The sequence below is a fragment of the Sus scrofa genome, chromosome 16, assembly GCF_000003025.6.
Source record: "Sus scrofa isolate TJ Tabasco breed Duroc chromosome 16, Sscrofa11.1, whole genome shotgun sequence".
In the NCBI taxonomy this organism is placed as follows: domain Eukaryota; kingdom Metazoa; phylum Chordata; class Mammalia; order Artiodactyla; family Suidae; genus Sus; species Sus scrofa.
Genome location: NC_010458.4, coordinates 10,258,781 through 10,278,817, shown reverse-complemented (window position 1 = coordinate 10,278,817; position 20,037 = coordinate 10,258,781). Strand labels below are relative to the sequence as shown.

At 37.0% G+C, this 20,037-nt stretch overlaps 1 protein-coding gene across 5 annotated transcripts in view; it reads left to right on the top strand.

The window, feature by feature from the left end:
• The window catches only part of CDH12 (cadherin 12), a 989,731-nt gene that overhangs the window by 696,672 nt on the left and 273,022 nt on the right, over positions 1-20,037 (top strand). For 4 of the 5 annotated variants that reach the window (XM_021077038.1, XM_021077037.1, XM_021077036.1 and 1 more), the window contains one exon: positions 15,257-15,673. In XM_021077038.1, the coding sequence (XP_020932697.1) occupies positions 15,443-15,673 (231 nt within the window). In that variant the 5' untranslated portion in view covers positions 15,257-15,442. Of the gene's footprint in view, positions 1-10,682; positions 11,312-15,256; positions 15,674-20,037 lie in introns of those variants that run through there. The other variant, XM_005672398.3, reaches the window with a different exon arrangement.

Below are 20,037 nucleotides of genomic sequence, written 5' to 3'. Positions count from 1 at the left end.
TTGTTGTATAGAGGAAATATCTCATTTTTATACTTAAATTTCAGTGATTAATTTATTATAACACAATTCATGACATAATTTGGAAAAAATACTCTAAAGTACTGTCACAAAAGAGATCAAGAGTAAATATCACATGACAGCTGGCACCTTGATACATAATATATATCCCTCAACTGGTTAAATAATTGAGTTGTCCATAAAGTATGTTTCAATAAGTGAAATTACAGAGTATTTTCTAAAAGAAAAAAAATCATTTATGTCCTGAAGCATATGAAAATCAGAAGAGCCATGGCATCAGAGATATCTTAATAAATCAACAGTGTTATGCAGTAATTTATAATTTAAATACATGTGTATATAGTTCAGGCAGAGTGGGTTTTATAAATAAATAATAATAATGTGGCATATAGTAGATAAAGAAACCATAGCAATATGAAGAAGACTCTATGGAGAATTATCTAATAATGAAGATCCACATTTGAAACTTTGTAATGAGATACATGGAGAGTTTGACTTAGAGAAGGTAATCCTGAGGGGAGAAAAAGAAAAGCTTGTAAGCCTTATGTGATCTCAGTATAGTCTGGAATTACAGAACTAGAGGATGTTTGCTGCTTACTGCTTTTCTTTTCCTTCTTCCTTTTCCTCTCCACCTCCACTCTGCTATATTTCTACTTGAAAAATTAAAACCCAATATCGATTCATGGTCCTGAACATATTCCTCATTATCCCTCAAATAATTTACAAGAAAAACCTCTCTAGTATTAAGGTTCAGGAATCAGAAAATCACTTTAAAAATTGGTTAGTAAATACAATTTTTTTTTTCTAATTTTAGGAAGACAAAATCTTTTCGTGGTTTTAGGAATCCCATTGGTAGCTTTAAGGCCTCAATTATTTGTGTGCCTTGAAATCTGTCTTAAAATATAGCTGGGCCATCCCAATGCCGCTTTTATTTCCATTAACATTCTCAAAATTAAAATCCCTCTCCAATGCCCCCCCCCATCTCACCCCATGATGTTCCTTCACTGTCATGATGGTCTTGGAGCCATTACCTTCTTCCTTATGTCATGCCTCTTAGAAATATAGTTTGTGATAATCTCAGCCTCATTTTCTTCCTAGATTTAGTCCCTCTGGAATTCTGGTGAGCAAAACTCCTCCCTCCATTAAGTCTTGATATTATTTAAATCTTTGTGGTTCTCCATAAAGTGTAGCATGATAACTGCTTTTGCAACCCAAGGGCTTTTGGCCATAGTGGTTCAGATTCCTTTGGGGGCATCTGTAAAGGTGCTTTTGAGGCTTAGTCTAGCTAATAAGTCAAGACATGTGTTCAGACCCCTCTTTTTCTTAAATTCAATGCCTTTAGTAATATTTGAAAGGATGTACTGTCTTTGTGTGTTGGAAGAAAATCATATACTAATGTCATGCCTATTGATTCCCATTAAATCAAGATGCAGCATAGACGAAGCAAGTGTGGGACTATCTCTAGCATCGATGATTTCTGTAAACAGGTGAAGGATGTACACAATACTTAGATAATCATGATGAAATCCCTTAGACACTAGCAGTGGTAAATCAGTGGACATACTTTCAAATAGGAGCCGTAGGTGAGTATTGAGGAAGACCTTGAACACTATCATGTAAAATCTATTATTAGCAAATGCATGGGGACCCTGACTGATTCCATTTATTTCAAGACACAAAAACAATTTTAGGTGTCCTAATTACAGTCCAAAATCTTGAATATGAAGTCCACCATTTGGTCATTATTGTGTGTGTGGAGGTTTGTTTGTGGGTAACAGTTTTATTGTGATATAATTTCCATACTATACAATTCACCCACTTTATGCAATTCAGTGTTTTATTGGTATAGTCACATGATTATGCAACCATCGCTACAATCTAATTTTAGGTCATTTTGTCCTCCCCAGAAGAAATCCCACAATCATTAGCAATCAGTGTTCACACTTCAAGTAACAGCCCTCAGCAACCACTAATCTACTCTCTATTTTTATATGTTTTTCTATTCTGGACATTGCATCTAAATAAAATCATACAGTGTGTGGTCTTTAGTGGCTAGCTTCTTTCTTTTAGCACAATGTTTTCAACGTTCATCAATGTTGTCGTGGGTATAATACTTTATTCCTTTTCAGTCCAAATATTGAATTACATGGTGTATATAAATGAACCAAAGACGGAACCCAGCTACTGTGTATCTTCATTGAAGGCTGAGACTTATTTGCTCAAAAACTCGTGTTTATGATAGCTACTTTGAAGCCTTAGCCTTCTAAGTCCACTATCTAAGTTCCTTCAAAGGCTAATTTCTCTGACATTCTACCCAGTTTATGGGTCACACTTTCCTATTTCTTTGCATGTCTTATAAGTGTTGAAAACTGGACTTTTAAGTAATACATTGTAACAGCAGAGGTTATTAAATCTCCAGTCTCCTCCCCTGAAGTTTGTTCTTGGTGTTGTTTGCATGGTCATTTATTTGTTTAGTGAATTGGGTGAACTTATTTGGAAATATTTACTGCCTTCACAGCATGCAGCCTCTAATGTCCCTGTTCATGTTTGTTTTCTTTTTTGATCTTTTAACCTGACTGCCTATGCTATTGGCCCTGCATGAGCAAAAACCATCTATTGGTCAGTGGCTGTGCTAAAGCCCTTTGCTGGTCAGGTCCTTCTCCTTTACCTTTGGATCTCTCTGAGACTTGTAGGTTTCTCTTACTGAATAATGAATTTGCATTTTCCCTCCATGTTTATTTGGGAAAAGCTATCTAAAAGTTTCCATCTCTAATTACTTCTGAGAGGACACAGAACTGGGGATATACACATTCTCCAATATTGCGAGGGATGAGGATAATTTCTAAGTATTAGGATAATTTTTAAGTCTGGCTTCCTAGGACTTGCCCCTGGGTCAGAGTAGCTTACTACTCAGTTGGTATTTGGTATGAAGTTGTATTTGAGTTCCTTCTGCCCGTGAGCCTCCACCCCCACCCCTGTCTGTGTTGATGGGGCTAAGTACAGCCTAGGGAGTGCTTTCACATCTGCTTCATTCCCTGCAGGGATCTCCAGTGAGTGAGTACAGCTCAGCATACGTGCACAACCATCCCGATCCCATGAGGTGACTGATCCAAAAGGGCTCTTCTTGGTTGTCTTTTCCCTGGTTCTCTCTCTAAAACTCCTGGGTGCTCTACCATTTTGCTCATATCATAGGTTTATCAAATTCTTTAATTGCTCTCCATCAAGATCTGAATAATTTTCAAACTTACTTTTGGACAAAGAGTTCACATTCTGTTAGAAATAAAGTGAGCCCTCTGCTACAGAGCCCTGGAACTCTTTGCCCTTTTTGCCTTCCTTTCCCCTGGGAAGAATGACAGCAGCAATGTAACAGAGCTAGGAGTCAGGACCCACTTTTGGTGGAGAGTCATCCTCACTCTGTGAATGGCCATTGGTGGTGGTGGTGATAGAGGGTACCCACCCCAGTCTTATTAGTTTACCCCTGCAAATGCACAAACTTTGCTCTCCAAGTGAGCTGACGTGGGCCGCCATATTCTTGCCTATGTGTGTCTGGAGTAGATCTTATGAATATAAGCTGATGAGAAATGAAGCCTCATCCTCTACACCACACCTGCCAGAGATAACATTTCTGAAACACAGGACTTGGGAAGAGGGGTGTGAAGCACCAATGCCAGCCTTTTCCTCTCAGGATGAAACCCAAACTTGAGACAAAGAACTGGTTAAAATGGAAGCCACCAATGTCTTGACTCTACCTGCCCGAATGTGTGAACTTCTGTAACACAGACTTGGGACAAATAAATTGAATGATCTCATCCAAGAAAGCAGGTCATGGCTCAATGTCACAGATTTTTTCTGTTCTTGCCAAGATTTATCAGACTTCTTCAAATGAATGCTTCTCCATTTGCTACATATGCTTAAGACAATTTCCTGAAACTTTGAATTATTGTTTTTAAATAATAATCCTCGTGAAATTGCTGTTTTGCTTTGAAAAGTGTCTATTGAATGCCTCACTGTGCTATTCCGGAAGTATTACAACCCAGACCCTACTATTTACTCTTGTTCTCAGAATGTACCCATTATAATTTTGTTTTTCCCCTCCAGTACTGATTAGCTTCATAAGATTGAGAAGTGAAAAGACTACTCAGGGGTGTGATGAAATTTAACATCCTTCTCACAATCTTGGCTCTTTTGCTAGAAGTGGGATTTAATTTAATCTTACTCCAAGCTGATTTTCTAAGCAGCTCTCCATCGGTCCCTTGTGGCTGGCTTCCTATAAACTTTTCTCATCTATCACAGCCAGAGCATTTTTCCTTATTTTCGTGCTACAAATTTGAATGAAATATAAAAATCCAAATTATTTTCCAACAGAAGATACTCTTCTTCCAGGCATTTTGAAAGTAGAAATCAAAGTGGAGATTCTGTGGATTTTATACTTTGAATTATTCCCAATACTGACAATGTCCATTGTTTACAAGGCCATCTCTGAATAGAACTCTGCATAAGTTCTTTTTCTCCCCATCTTTTCTCATTACTCTGTGTAAATTTCTCCTACATCTCATAGCAAGTAGGTTGTACCATTTTTTAGCCACCAATTAAGCCTCTAGATAATAAGATCAGCCATTTTTATTAGCAAATATTTTGAAAGTCTCATTTATATGATCACAATTTCCTAATTTACAAAAGTGGTTTCAGTATCTTAAGGACTGGTTTTCCACTGAAGCCTGTTAAACAAAAATATCCAGTATTTGCATCAAGGTGTTGTTTTTTATGGTAAATAGGAGAAATGCCTCAAAAATTGTAGTCTCATCCTTGAATATAATCACGGATTGATATGATTAAGGTTCATTTCCTGTAATTTTTTTGCTTTGTTTCCAAGAAATTAAAAATTGCCCTTTTTTTCTATGCTTTTATCATTATTTCATTAACACATTTTTCTAACGAAGTGTGAATTTCTTCTCTGTCATTTAAAAACACCATGAAATTCATTGATTTTAATCCATTCATTTCTCCTCCTTGGTGTCATACCTCTTGGAATTCTGGCTTACATTAGTGTAATATATTTGTTTTAATTAAATGGTTAATATTGACACATTATTATTAAATAAAGTTCACACTTTTTTTTTCAGATTTCCTTAGCTCTTACCTAATGTCCTTTTTCTATTCCAGAATCCTTTCCATTACATTTAATTTTCATGTTTCCTTAGGCATTTCTTGGTTTTGACAACTTTTCAGATTTTCCTTGTCTTTGATCACATCCAGAGTTTTGAGAAGTACTGGTCAGGCATTTCATTGGATGTCACTCAATCAGCATTTGTCTAATGTTTTTCTCATGATTAGGCTGTTGTATGGGATTTTCAGAGGAAGACCAAGGAGATAAAGTGACATTTTCAAAACATCACATCAAGGGTTTTCTAACAGTGCACTTAAAATCACACTATGAAAGGAGTTCCTGCTGTGGCACAGTGGGTTAAAAAATCTGGTGTTGCCACAGCTGCAACAGATTCAGTCCTTGGCCCAGGAGTTTCTATATGCCATGGGTGTAGCTATTAAAAAAAAAAAATCATACCATGAAAGTAAATGTGTACTCAAAGAACAAGGATCAATGAACTCCACAATCAAGGTCATAGAGTAATTATCACCTTTATGTATCTTTGTTTCACTTCTAAGAGAAAACAGAAACTAGTTTCCCATCTCTACTTCTCAGTAGCATATTTGTAAAATAGAAGAGTTGGAGTCAAGGTTTTGCTACCCCAGAGAGAGGGTAAAATTTCCTTTTGTGGGGCTTACTAGGACCAAGAGAGGTATGCTATAATGTTTGCTCGTGCCCAAGGCATTCTAAAAACTGCTGTCACACACACACACACACACACACACACACACACACACACACACACATTTAAGTACCCTGGAGGGAGTTCCCATTATGCCTCAGCAGGCTAAGAATCCAACTAGAATCCATAGGATGCAGGATTAATCCCTGAACTTGCTCAGTGGGTAAAGGATCCAGTATTGTTATGAGCTATGGTGTAGGTTGTAAACACAGCTGTGGCCTGGGCTGGCAGCTACAGCTCTGATTCAACCCCTAGCCTAGCAACTTCTGACCACCTAAGAAAGCCAAAAAAAAAAAAAAAAAGAAGAAGAAGAAGAAGAAATACCCTTGAAAATTTATTCCATAGACCACAGGCATAGTCACTCTTAAAGAATTATTCAATACGCAGGTAGCCTTAGAATGTTAGCCATGATAGAGAATCATCATAATAATTTAAATGGCTATTAGCCTAATAGGATATCTTCTAACAAAGATGGACCCTTTCAGCGTAATTTATATAAAGCAGACCCCTTCTCAGGAGTTATTCTTAAAAGGAAACACACCCAGGAGAAAAGGAAACCCTCCTACACTGTTGGTGGGAATGTAAATTGGTGTAGCCACTGTGGAAAACAGTACCAAGGGTGCTCAAAGAACTGAAAATAGACTTGCCTTATGATCCCACTCCTGGGCATAGATCCAGACAAAACTATAATCTGAAAAGATATATGCATCCCTATGTTCATAGCGGCACCATTTAAAGAGCCAAGACATAGAAACAACTTAAATGTCTATTGATAGATGAATGGATGAAGAAGATGTGTATACACCATGGGATACTACTCAGTCATAAAAAATAATGAAATAATAGCATTTGCAGCAACATGAATGCACTTAGAGATTACCATACTAAGTGAAATAGGTCAAAAGAGAAAGAAAAATACCATACAATATCACTCATATGTGGAATCTAAAATATGACTCAAATGAACTTATCTGCAAAACAGAAATAGACTCATGGACAGAGAATAGATTTGTGGTTGCCAATGGGGAATGGGGAATGAGGCGGGGGAGGGACTGGGAGTTTATGATCAAGTGATGCAAACTGTTAAATATAGGGTGGATTAGCAACAAAGTCCTCCTGTATAGTATAGGGAACTATACTCAATAACCTGTGATAAATCATAATAGAAAATAATATGAAAAAGAATGTATAACTCAATCACTTTGCATATAGAAATTAACACAACATTGTAAATCAACTATACTTAAAACAAAATAAAAAAGTAAACACACCCAACATTAAATAAATAACTACAGAAACCACAGTCTTTACAGATCTCTCAGCTTTGAAGTCATACTTAACGGAAAAGCTGTCAGTGGGTATTTCACATCTAAGTACCCCTTGCTTTGATATATGACCATTTTTTTTTTTAAATCTCCCTTCTGCTAAAAGCAATGTTTCACTCCAGAGACTCATTATCAGCCTTGGAAAATCTTTGGAAAGCCACTTTGGCTCTACGAAAGTTTAGGAATAATAGAAAAATATAAAAATTTAATCACTAGGCCTGAAATCCAATATATGGAATAAAACACGTGTCTGTAACAATACGTCTTCTTTAAAGTTCACATGTTTCTGTAGGGTGCTGACACCTCAAAAAAAATGTGCTGTTCTTGCTCTTATAACACCACCATTGGTGCTAGAGCAAGTGGACCCATGTTGATGGCTCCACATAGTTTTTCCTTGTCATTTTTGTCTGTATTTCATGCCCGGGGGAGTTGTTTCTCTTTCACTTGAGAACCAGAATCCTTCAATCTCCTTGCATTACTTTGGTTGTGACAGAATATTTTAAAAACTCCCTGGCTGACAACTGTGGCCGGAGGATGGGATCTGCTGGGAGCGGCATCATGCACTGAAAATAATATCTGGCCCCCTGTTCACTAAAGCGCTGCAGGGTTATAGAGTCTTAGAATGGAACTTAGGATTATTACGCCGTAACATGACTGAGAAAATGCATGTGTACACACGTTCTGAGTGATGAAATTAATAGATTTTTTTTGTTTGTTTTCCTCCTTTTTTTTTTTTTTTTTTTTTTTTTTAGGGCCACAGGTGCAGCGTATGGAAGTTTCCTGGCTAAGGGTTGAATCAGAGCGCCAGCTGCCAGCCTACACCACAGCCACAGCAATGCCAGATTGAGCTACATTTGTGATCTACACCACAGCACACAGCAATGCCAGATCTTTAACCCACTGAGCAAGGCCAGAGATCGAACCCACATTCTCTTGTATACTATTCAGGTTTGGTACTGCTGAGCCACAACAGAAACTCCCAAGATTAAAATATGTTGTAATTCTTCTTGTATATAGTTACATCAACATAAGAACATGGTTTATGAAATGCTACTTGACAGACAGTTACTTGGTTTAAAACTATGCCATAACCTCATTAGAAATTATTCCTGGAGTTCCCGTCGTGGCTCAGTAGTTAACAAATCTGACTAGGAACCATAAGGTCACGAGTTCGATGCCTGGCCTTGCTCAGTGGGTTAAGGATCCCACGTTGCCGTGAGCTGTGGTGTAGGTCACAGACGTAGTTCCGATCCTGCGTTGCTATGGTTCTGGCATAGGTTGGTGGCCACAGCTCCGATTGAACCCCTAACCTGGGAACCTCCATGTGCTGTGGGTGTGGCCCTAAAAAAGGCAAAAAGACAAAAAAAAAAAAAAAAAAAAAAAGAAACTTTTCCTCCAATATGCCTTGTTCTAAAGCCAGTCTTTTTGGAGTTCCTGTTGTGGCTCAGTAGATTAAGAACTGGACATAGGATCCATGAGGATGTGAGTTTGATCCTTGGCCTGGTTCAATGGGTTAAAGGATCCAGTGTTGCCACAAGCTGCTGTGTAGGTTGTAGGCATGACTCAGATCTGGTGTTGCTGTGTCAGTGGCGTAGGCCAGCAGCTTCAGCTCCAATTCAACCCCTAGCCTTGGTAACATCCATAAGCCACAGGTGCAGCCCTATTAAAAAAAAAAAAAAAAAGGAAAGAAAAAAGAAAAAAGATAAGGCTAGTCTTTTGATTTATATGTTTTATTATGATTAAAAAAGAAAAAAATATACAAAGGCTAGAAGTGATCCCCAAAATTCAGAGTCATCACTTAGGTCCTCTCATCTGACTGACCCCCTCATGACACCTCCAGTTCAGTCTAACTGGGAAGAAGCTGCACAGCTGAAACCATCTTACCTTCCTCTCTGTAGCTTGGCTCACGTGGCCTGTTGAACACCTCCCTGGGTGGATTAGCATGGATGTTGTATAGTTTCTGAATTATCAGTCACCATCCAATCCTGTTGGCATACTGGTCATGTCCATTAAAGTTTTTTTCTTTTTCTTTCTTTTTTCTGTCTCTGCCTAGAATTATGGGTCTCTTTTTACATCCTGGTGGATGAGGGCTGGGAGTTTGGACCTCCTGACTTCAAAGTTATTGACCCAATAGTTTCAGAGGCCCTAATTTCACAGAAGACCTCATTGAGTCTAAGAAACTTTAAGCTGCCCAATATTGAAACACCTACTTTGCTTTGGAAAAAGAATAAGAAACTCAAGTCTTTAAGTTCATAGTCTTTCTCTGGCTGGGATTTGAAACTCTTGATGCTCTCATCTATTCATGCATTCACTCATACAGGAATAACATAGAACAGACTCCAAGGGGATGGGCTCTTGAATCATGCTGCCCAGATTTAAACCTGGCTGCTGTGTAATCCTCTGTGGACCATGTTCAAGTCTTTTAACTTCTCTGTTCCTCCATTTCATCCATCAAATGTGTGTAATAACAGTACCTCCTTTACAGAGCAGTTGTACATTACAGAATATACAGTGGTATATGGAACATAGTAAGTTTTCTTTTAAAAATTTACTTTTGGAGTTCCTATCATGGCACAGCAGAAATAAATCTGGCTAGGAACCATGAGGTTGCGGGTTTGATCCCTGATCTTGCTCAGCTGGTCAAAGATCTGGCATTGCTGTGAGCTGTGGTGTAGGTTGCAGATGTGGCTTGGATCTGGCATTGCTCTGGCTGTGGCGTAGGCTGGTGGCTACAACTCCAATTAGACCCCTAGCCTGGGAACTTCCATATGCCGTGAGTGTGGCCCTAAAAAGACAAAAAGACCAAAAAAAAATTTACTTTTCAAAGTATAAATGACTTAAAATGTTACTTTTCAAAGTATAAATGAGTTAAAATGTTGTTTCAAGTTCTATTGCACAGCAAAGTGCCCCAATCATATAATATATTCCTTATATTATCTTCCATCATGCTCTTTACAAGAGATTGGGTATACTTCCATTCTAAATGTAATAATTTTACACTTCCGCCATCTTGCATGGATGGAACTAGACACTCTCATCCTGAGTGAAGTAAGTCAGAGAAAGATAAAAACTATATATCACTGATATCTGGAATATACAGCACAAACGAACCTTTCCACAGAAAAGAAAATCATGGATTTGGATAATAGACTTGTGGTTGCCTTGGGGGAAGAGGAGGGAGTGGGATGGATTGGGAGCTTGGGGTTAATGAATGCAAACTACTATTTTGGAGTGGATTAGCAATGAGATCCTGCTCTTAAGCACTGAGAACTGTGTCTGGTCACTTATGACTGAGCATGATAATGGAAGAAAAAAGAATGTATACATGTATGTGTAACTGGGTCACTATGCTGTACAGTAGGAAAAAAATTGTATTGGAGAAATAACAACTACAACAACAACAAAAATGTAATAATTTCAATCTATTAACCCCAAACTCCCAGTCCATCTCACTCCTCCCCATTCCCTCTTGGCAACCACAAGTCTGTTCTCTACGTTTGTGAATCTGTTTCTGTTTTGCAGATAAGTTCATTTGGCCATAATTTAGATTCCACATATAAGTGATATCATATAATATTTGTCTTTCTCTTTCTTGAAACATAGTAAGTTTTCATTAAAAGTTAGCTACAATCATTCAATGACTGATTGACTCAAACTTAAGAAATATGTTTTTGATGCCTACCAGACACCAGGAAGAGAATAGTTGTAGATACCAGGAGCAGTTTAGCTGACAAAAGAGGCCTCATTGCTACTGCCACAGCTTCTCTTCACTCTATATCTATAATAGAAATTATTACTATTAATAATGCTATTATCAATAAAGGGTTTGAAGTCCAGAGAAAGGGAGAACGACAAGGGTCTAGCGCAGTACAGGAGTATATCACACAGGGCCTATTAAGTTTATGAATATCATAATCAAAATTCTGACTTTTAATATCTACTCTCTTAGCAACTTCCAAATATACAATACAGCATTGACTATAATCATTGTGCTGTACATTACATCCCCAGTGTGCAATGAGAAGGTTTTACATTTTTAATTACAGATGTTTCCACTGCAGTGTGATATGTGAGTTCCTAAAAAGCTTCATCTTCTGCAGAAATCATATTGAAACAGCAGCATTCATGGCAAAGAATAAGGTTAGTGCATAGTCCCAAAACCTGTGCAGTCATCCCTAGCAGTTACCATTCTAATGAAAATGTCAGCAAAAATAAACTACTAATAAATACATATTCTAGTAAATGTAAAAACATTTTAATAAAATAGGAGAATAATTTGATGGCAGGGATCTAAGTAAGGATCAATCCACTTAGATAAAGATAAAGAGGGAAATGAGACAAATGCATGAGAAAAATGGAAGAACACAGCAGGCTCAGTGCAATGTGTGTCCGGAGGGCCAGAACTAATGACAGGACACCAGGAAAAAGAAGTGGTACATGGTACTCCTCTGTGGCTCAGTTAACTTCAGCCTCATGACTATATTTTGCATTTAGAGGCTGTTTCGGTGATGTGACGTTTTAATGTGCTGGGATATTTTCTTATGGAACAGCATACTTTCTGTGTTACTTTCGCATTCTTCTTTATTTCCCAACCATGTCTGAGCTAACCCCCTCATGTTACAAACAAATTCTAGGATAACAAAAGGGAAATGACATGGGATAACTAGAATTTCTGAAAGATACCTCTACTAGGGGATCCAAACCCGGATTTTAGACACCTTGACTTCAAAGGGGAAAGAGTACCTGGACTCATGGCAGTGATGATGAGTATAGCCAGCTGGCCAATATAAAAAATCTCCAACATAAAATAAAAAAAAGACACGTCTTTAAAGAAAAAACTTTTGCAGCTGGCTATACTCATCATCACTGCCATCTGCATGAGTCCAAACTTATACATACTACTGTATATAAAATAGATGAGTAACAAGGACCTACTGCATAGCACAGGGAAATCTACTCAATACTGTGTAATAACCTAGATGGGAAAAGAATTTGAGGAAAAAATGGATTTATGTATTACTGAGTCACTTTGCTATACACCTCAAACTAACACAGCATTGTAAATCAACTATACTTCAATAAAATTTTTTAGAAAAAAAAAGGAATAACTTTAGGTGTCAATGCTCACTAAACTCTGAATTTTATAACTCACACCCCACAAAAGTAGAGGAGAGAAAATGAATATACTGGAAAGGCAAAAATACAAACTAAGTAGGTATAATAGACTAGGTTTGGGAAGTTAGAGTTCCTGCCATCCAGTTTTCTACTCATGTTTATCTCCCCATCTGTTCTGTATATGCCTGAGGTAGGACTGCCATGAATAGGCGAAGAAACATGGACAAAATGGAAAGCTCAAGAAATTAAAAAACAATGTTAGTAATTTAAATATGAAAATAGAAGAGAAAAATATGTGCATTAACTTTACACAAGCTTATTGAATATAGTTGCAAATATCCTCTGACATCTTTAAAATATTGTCACACAAACATGACACAGCTTGTGCTAGATATTTGATTTTGAATTTTAAGAATACATTACTGGAGTTCCCATCGTGGCTCAGTGGTTAACGAATCCGACTAGAATCCATGTGGGTGCAGGTTCAATTCCTGGCCTTGCTCAGTCGGTTAAATATCCGGTTTGCCGTGAGCCGTGGTGTAGGTTTCATACATGGCTCGGATCCTGCATTGCTGTGGCTGCGGTGTAGGCCAACAGCTGCAGCTCCGATTTGACCCCTGGCCTGGGAACCTCCATATGCCACAGGTGCAACCCTAAAAAACAAAAAAACAAAACAAAAAGAATACATTACTTAAGAGAGTTCTATGGCAGCTCAGTGGGTTAAGGATACATTGTTGTCACTGCTGCTGTGGGGAACTTCTGCATGCTACTCCTGGAAGAAAAAAATGCATTACTTAAGTAGAAATTGCAGTTGTGATTTAAACTCTATTGTTTAAATCAGTTCTGTTCAGGAAAAAATAATGGAAGCCACAGATGTGAGCTGCATCTATAATTTTAATTTTCTAGTAAACACATTAAAAAAGTCAAAAGAAATAGTTGAAATTAATTTAATAGCTTATATTTCTTTAACCTAATATAGCCAAAATATGAGCATGTCAACAAGCAATACATGTAGAAATCAATAGAGATATTTTATGTTCTTATTTTTTATACTTATCTTTTGAAATGCAGAATATAATTTGAAAAGCAGAGCACACCTCAACCTCAGATTGCCACATATCAACTAAACAGCCACATATGGCTAATGATTTCTGTGTTGGGCAATATAGGTCCAAGTTTACTTTTTATGAACATTATTTTACCGGAATGAAAAGATGCAATAAAATATATACTGCTTATGTTTTGTCAGTAGCTAACAGGTGCATCCCTCAGGCCAGAGGCAAAAATATATCCTGTTTTATTTCTCCTTTGTGAAGTGTCCTTGTAGGATGCTCCCATTAGAAGCTCGCCGCCTCATATCTGATCTCAAGCCTAGTGAATTGCTCCAACATTAAATGTTTAAATTTGAATATGTGCAAAGAATGCATTCTACTTTTTATTATATTGTATTGAATTGAATAATCATTAAGCTGAATTGCAACTGACAGATTGGCAAAATGCTCTGGTTTATAGGCATGTAGTTAAACATGTATTGATTTTGATTTTTGTTTCCTTGTTTACTGTATATAATTTCTGGCCTCTAACATTTTTGGCCCTTGGAAACCTCATAGGCTCTGGGCAATGCACCCCTAGTGCCAAGAGCATAAAACTTCCCTGGCTGGAGCTAAGTTTTCCCCCTGCTGCTTACAGAATACAGCGATGTTCTGTACTCTTAATTCTCACTCTAATTGCCACGGCCGTCTTTTCCTAATTTAAGTTTTGGCAACTTAAGTTTTGCCTTTATGGTATTCTGTTGGCTTTTATTCACAGATTAGGTAAATTTTTATTCATTTATTTATTTATTTTCTGTTTTTCATTTAAGAGGTGAAGGGATTGTGTCTTTTCTTATCTACTGGGTAACAAAGGACCTCATACCTTGTAGACACCCAAAAAAGGGTTGGCTGTAAGATGTTCACAGCTCACTTTACCTAAATGCAGGGTCCATCTGATAAAGATCCAAGGTTACTCTGAGCTTCACACCACTATGAAATAATTCCCCTGCATCCAGTGTTTCTAGGCAACTAAGAGTGCAGAAGCTTTTTTTTTTTTTTTTTTTTTAAGGAGTTCCCGTTGTAGCTCAGCAGGTTAGGAATGCAACTAATATCCATGGGGATACAAGTTCAATCCCTCACCTCACTTAGTGGGTTAACAGTCCGCAACACCTCAAGATGTTGTGTAGGTCACAGATGTGGCTTGGATGTGGTGTTGCTGTGGCTGTGGTGTAGGCCAGCAGCTACAGCCTAGATCCCACCCCAGCCCTGAAAATTTCAAGTGCAGCCCTAAAAAAAAAAAAAAGCTTATAAAAACATCCAATATTTTCTCAACCTATGTATTAATGAGATCACTAACATTTAGTAATTTATGTTCTTTCTTGCATGGTCTTATTTTTTGATTTTAGAAAAACAACTTTCTTTTTTCCTCATTCTTTCAATCTGTGGCTCTCAGTCTTGGCTTATTTTATTCCTCCCGGGGCAGATTTGGCAATGTCTGGAAACCTTTTTGGTTGTCACAACTGGCTGTGGAGGAGGAGTAAAGGACTAGGGGTACTCCTATAAAATCATAAAATGCACAAGATAGCTCCCTAGCAATCAGTGATCCTTCCCCAAATGTCGATCGTGCCAAGGTTGCAAAATTCTACTCTGTTCACTTTAAAAATTACTGATCCCTGTTTTATTCTTAAAATGATTATTATATTTAAAAATGATTGCTTCTATTTATGCTTCACTGTAACTCATACTTTTCTAAGTCTGTAAAAAAACTGAGATCTTGTCCAAGTTAATAGGTTAAATAGCAGTGACCACTTACCAATATAATTCTTTTAAAGACTTTCCCCTCTGTTTCTTTAAATGTTGGCAGATATAATGAGAGTTTTGATGACTATCATCATGTAATTCTATCAATTTAATGTATCTTTGTTAATCTGTTTTATAGGTCCCTTTAGATGGAATGTAATATAGCAGAAGCCTTTTCATCGAAAGGATTCATACCCGCATTGTCATTTCTGCAATAAAACAGAAAGCTAAGTGGTGGAGGCCACAGACACCTCAAACCTGGATTCCACAATTCTACATTAAGTGCTGGAGTTTTTATTACTCTGCTGTAGGAAAGCCTTTGCCAATGCTTACAAGGAACTGTTTATCCCTGCTTCTCTGGGTCCTGTTTGATGGAGGTCTCCTAACACCACTTCAACCTCAGCCACAACAGACTTTAGCCACAGAACCAAGAGAGAATGTTATCCATCTGCCAGGGCGGCGGCCACATTTCCAACGAGTTAAACGTGGCTGGGTATGGAATCAGTTTTTTGTGCTGGAGGAATACATGGGCTCCGAGCCTCAGTATGTGGGAAAGGTAATGGCGTGTTTCTTTTGACAACAGCTTGATAGCAAGGGGGCTTATGCATTGTGTATTGTGTATGGATGTTTTGCACAGGAGCTGAACAAACCAGTGAGTAGAACACTGGAATTGACGTCCAAGAGACCTGGTTTCTCTTCCTGACACAGTGGACTGGGTAAGCTTTGGAATATCCTTTAATCCTTCTTTGCTTCAATTCTCCGTGGTTATTTTAATGAAGTTAGTATCTATCCTGTTCCTACTTTTGACATTATTTGCTAAAAATGTGAAGTTAAAGTGCATAAGTGTAATTAAAAGTGTTCCTCTAGCACATAATTGCTCATAGCCATTCTGGAATCGTTTACCAACAAGAGACACAGGGAAAAAAATCACCAGGTATAAATATTCTCAATTTTTGTTGGTATTCTTGAATAACAGGGATGTCCTTAAGAACATGATGTACCATGTAGATTGTGGTTGTGGATTACAGATAGTCCCTGACTTATAATTACTTGACCTAAGATTTTTTAACCTTTACAGTGCTGCCAAAGCAGTATGAATTCTGTACCCACACAGCCATTCGGTTTTTCGCTTTGAGTACAGTATTCAATAAATGGCATGAGATAGTCAACACTTTATTATAAAATAGGCTTTATGCTAGATGATTCTTCCCAACTGTAGGTTAAAGTAAGTGTTCTGAGCATGTTTAACTCTGACTGGGTTATTTTGATATTCAGTATGCTGGGATATTAAATGCATTTTCTACTTAAAACGTTTTCACTTTACAATGGGTTTTTGTGATGGCAAGTATGTGTTTCAGCACATTTATGCTTTACTGCTATTTTTCTTACATAAAAATTTGACCTATGTCTATAATAGACTTTATCAAGGCCAATGGAGTTTTTTCCATTAAAAAATGAGTATTTTATTTATTTTGATTTTGTTAATTCCATTTTTAATTTTCTTAAAGATTTTGTCATGGTTTTAATTTTATATATGTGTATATACATATATATATGTATTTGAAGATGGCTTAAAATAAATCCAAAAAGAGAAATAGAAAACCATAGTAGACAGAGTATTAGGATGATATAGAAGATTATGTCTCTGGACTATTAAGTCCCCAGAGGTTTCTGAAAACTTACACTAATGAGAAATATGAAGAGTCTTATGATTCCAATGCTGACTTAAAGGAAGCAAATCTATTTAGCACATAAATTCTTTGCCCTATATTTTTAGAATTTATCCTTAGGAAATTTATTAAAGAATATAGAATAATTCAGTGTAGAAGGTCTTCGAATAGAACCTTTTTTGAAAGTGAACACATAGCCAGTGTTGTCCTAGGATGTACAGGGCCCTCAGCAAATATTTTTTGTGGGGTACCTATATATAGATACCAATTTCTAGCGACCTTGCAAAAAAATAATAATAATAATAATACCTTTAAGCAGTAGCAATGTCCTTGACAGACTGCCCACCAGGAATCAGGGCCTAGTCTTGTGGCCCTGGGACAATTCCACACATGCTAGTCCTGAGATCCACTGGGTACCAAGGGAATCCCCAAGTTGAGTGGAAAGTCAGAGAGAGCCTTAAAGGGGAGAGATGTCCACTGAGGCCCAAGAAATTCCAGTTCAGCCCAGAGCATCCCACTCAGATGGCATTGTTTTGCAAATGGCCCTGGGCACAAAAAGGGCCTTAGAAAGTTTTGAGGAAAGCATCCCAAACATAGATGTTCTCTAATATTACTGAACATTGTTTCTGCTTATATGATTCTTCTATAAGATTACATAACATAAAAACCACTAAAATTTCCTTTGGTGAGATAATTTTACATTGTTCTGGTAGACTTGTTTCTTGTGAGTTAATTACCTGGGTTTTGAAACCCAAGACAAGTGGAGAGGTAACATAACTCTAAAACCCTGCCTTCTGGGTCTCAGTTATTTTAACTCTGCTTGTGATAGAAGCTGGACATCACACTGAGGTTTCTGGCAAATGTCCATAGAGAAAGCATTCTCTGATTTTGATGAAAGCAGATCCATAGCTTTTACTTGCTGGATTTTGAAGTAAGAAAGCTGGACATGTTGAAAATTTCATGAAACTGAATTTTAGTCTATCCTCGATAAGAGTAGAATTTCCCCTCCCAATGAACATGATTAATAAGACCTAGGAGGTGCTTAGACAAGTTTTGTTTGATATTCTTGATTTCTATTTTTATAATTGCTACAATAGTATGGAATTTATCCAAATCATTTAAGGAATGAATTAGTATTTACAAATAGATTAAAATGGAGTAGGTCTAAAGTCTAACCTATTATGAAATTAAAATATTATTTTCATAGACACGTGGCTCCCCATTTGTAAAGTGTAATGAAAACCTATGGTTCTCAGGCAATGTATGTTTCTAATGTAAATGAAACAACAGTTGCCAAGATTTTCTTTCCAAATGAAAACTAATTAAAGTTTAATTAACTCTGTCTTGGTGATTCTAGATTTGGGAATAGTAATATGATAACACTGGGACCAATTCAAACCATTATATGTATGTGTGTAAATATATATAAATATAGATGTGCTCCTGCTCTTTCTAGAAAGGCTTTGAGACAGTTCATAGTAAAGTGAAGTATTACAAATAATATAGAACTCAGTGTAAAGCAAAGATGCAAATGAAAAAGTGCCAAGCACAATGGTCAATTGAACTATTATAATTAAGCTTCAAATTTAACATATGTTTCTTTCAGCAAGAATGTACATGGAAAACATTAATTTTTAATAGCTCCCCTTATTGGAAACTACACTTATTGAGAGAAAAAGTAATTTCCCTACCTTTAAATGTAAAATAATTTCTTCCAGTAGAAATTTATTGGGGCAGGGGGTGTTGCTGATTGGCTTAATGGATTATTAGGCTCAATGATAATTACATTTAGCATTTTTAAAGGGGCAGATGCTATTGCTGACATCTCTTCAAAAAGGGCAAACTGTGGTATTGCTTATAATGAATACTACTTTATATACAAATAAATCACAAGATTGTCCAGAGGTAAAACCAATGCTTTTCTCAAACAGACGTTGTAGATTCAGTACAACAGCTGGATAAGTGTAAGATGCCATATTTCAGAGCAATATAAAAATTAATTTTATTAGCAAATATTTTTAATCCATAAATTACCGATGACACACTGTCACCTCAAAAAAAAAAAAAAGATATTTAAGACACACACAGGTACACAGACACACAATACACATTCACAGTAAACTGGATGCTTATTTCAACAAATATAACTGGGTGCCTTTGTCTTTATAGTACTAAGTTATGTCATAGACTCAAAGCTGTGTATCAAGAAAATGCTACCTGGAGCTCCCATTATGGCTCAGCAGGTTAAGAACCTGACTAGTATCCAAGAGGATGAAGATTTGAGTTAAGGATATGGCATAGGTCCCAGACATGCCTAAGTTCTGGCATTGCTGTTGCTATGGTGTAGGCTGGTAGTACCTGAAGGTCTGATTCAACCCCTAGCCTGGGAACTTCCATATGCTGCATATGCAGCCCTAAAAATAAAAATAAAATTAAATGCTACCCGTTTTATTTTCAGAGAATAATTTAGAAAATTTAGGTGTCCCTTCGGATGATCTTTGTTATTTGTTAGAAATTCTTAAATTGAAAGTGTTTATAATGGCAAAAAATTAAAATGTGAAGCATATATAAATGCTAATTTTAGAGGCACTTATTTATTCAACAAACTTTTCATTGAGAGTACATTACAATTTCAGAAAATTTTAAGCTTGGTGGGGATAAATTTAAGTATGAATGTCTTTAGATTGCAATTATAACAAGTGAGCTTTATTGAGTGTTTCTTAGGGGACAGTTTTAATTGCTTTACATACATAAATTTATGTAATCTTGGTGTTCCCTTTGTGGTGCAGCGGAAATGAATCTAAGGAACCATAAGGTTTTGGGTTCGATTCCTGACCTCACTCAATGGGTTAAGGATCCTGTGTTGCCGTTAGCTGGGGTGTAGTTCACAGATGTGGCTCAGATTCTGTGTTGCTGTGGCTGTGTTGTAGGCAGGCAGCTGTAGCTTCTATTTGACCCCTAGCCTGGGAAACTCCATATGCTGCAGGTGTGGCCCTAAAAAAAAACCAGCAAAAACAAACAAAACCTTATATAATCTTCACAACAGGACTATGACGAAGATTAGTAGCCTCATTTTATGTATCAGAAAAACATTAAGTAACTTCCCATGGCCCAACATAGAGTCAATGCTGAAACTAGGATTATAATCTGTGTATTTCAGCTCCATTGCATCAGAAAACATTACATTTTATTAGCGCATAAGAATTTAAGAGCTAACAAGAATTTTAACACTCTGTCAAAAGGGTGCTAT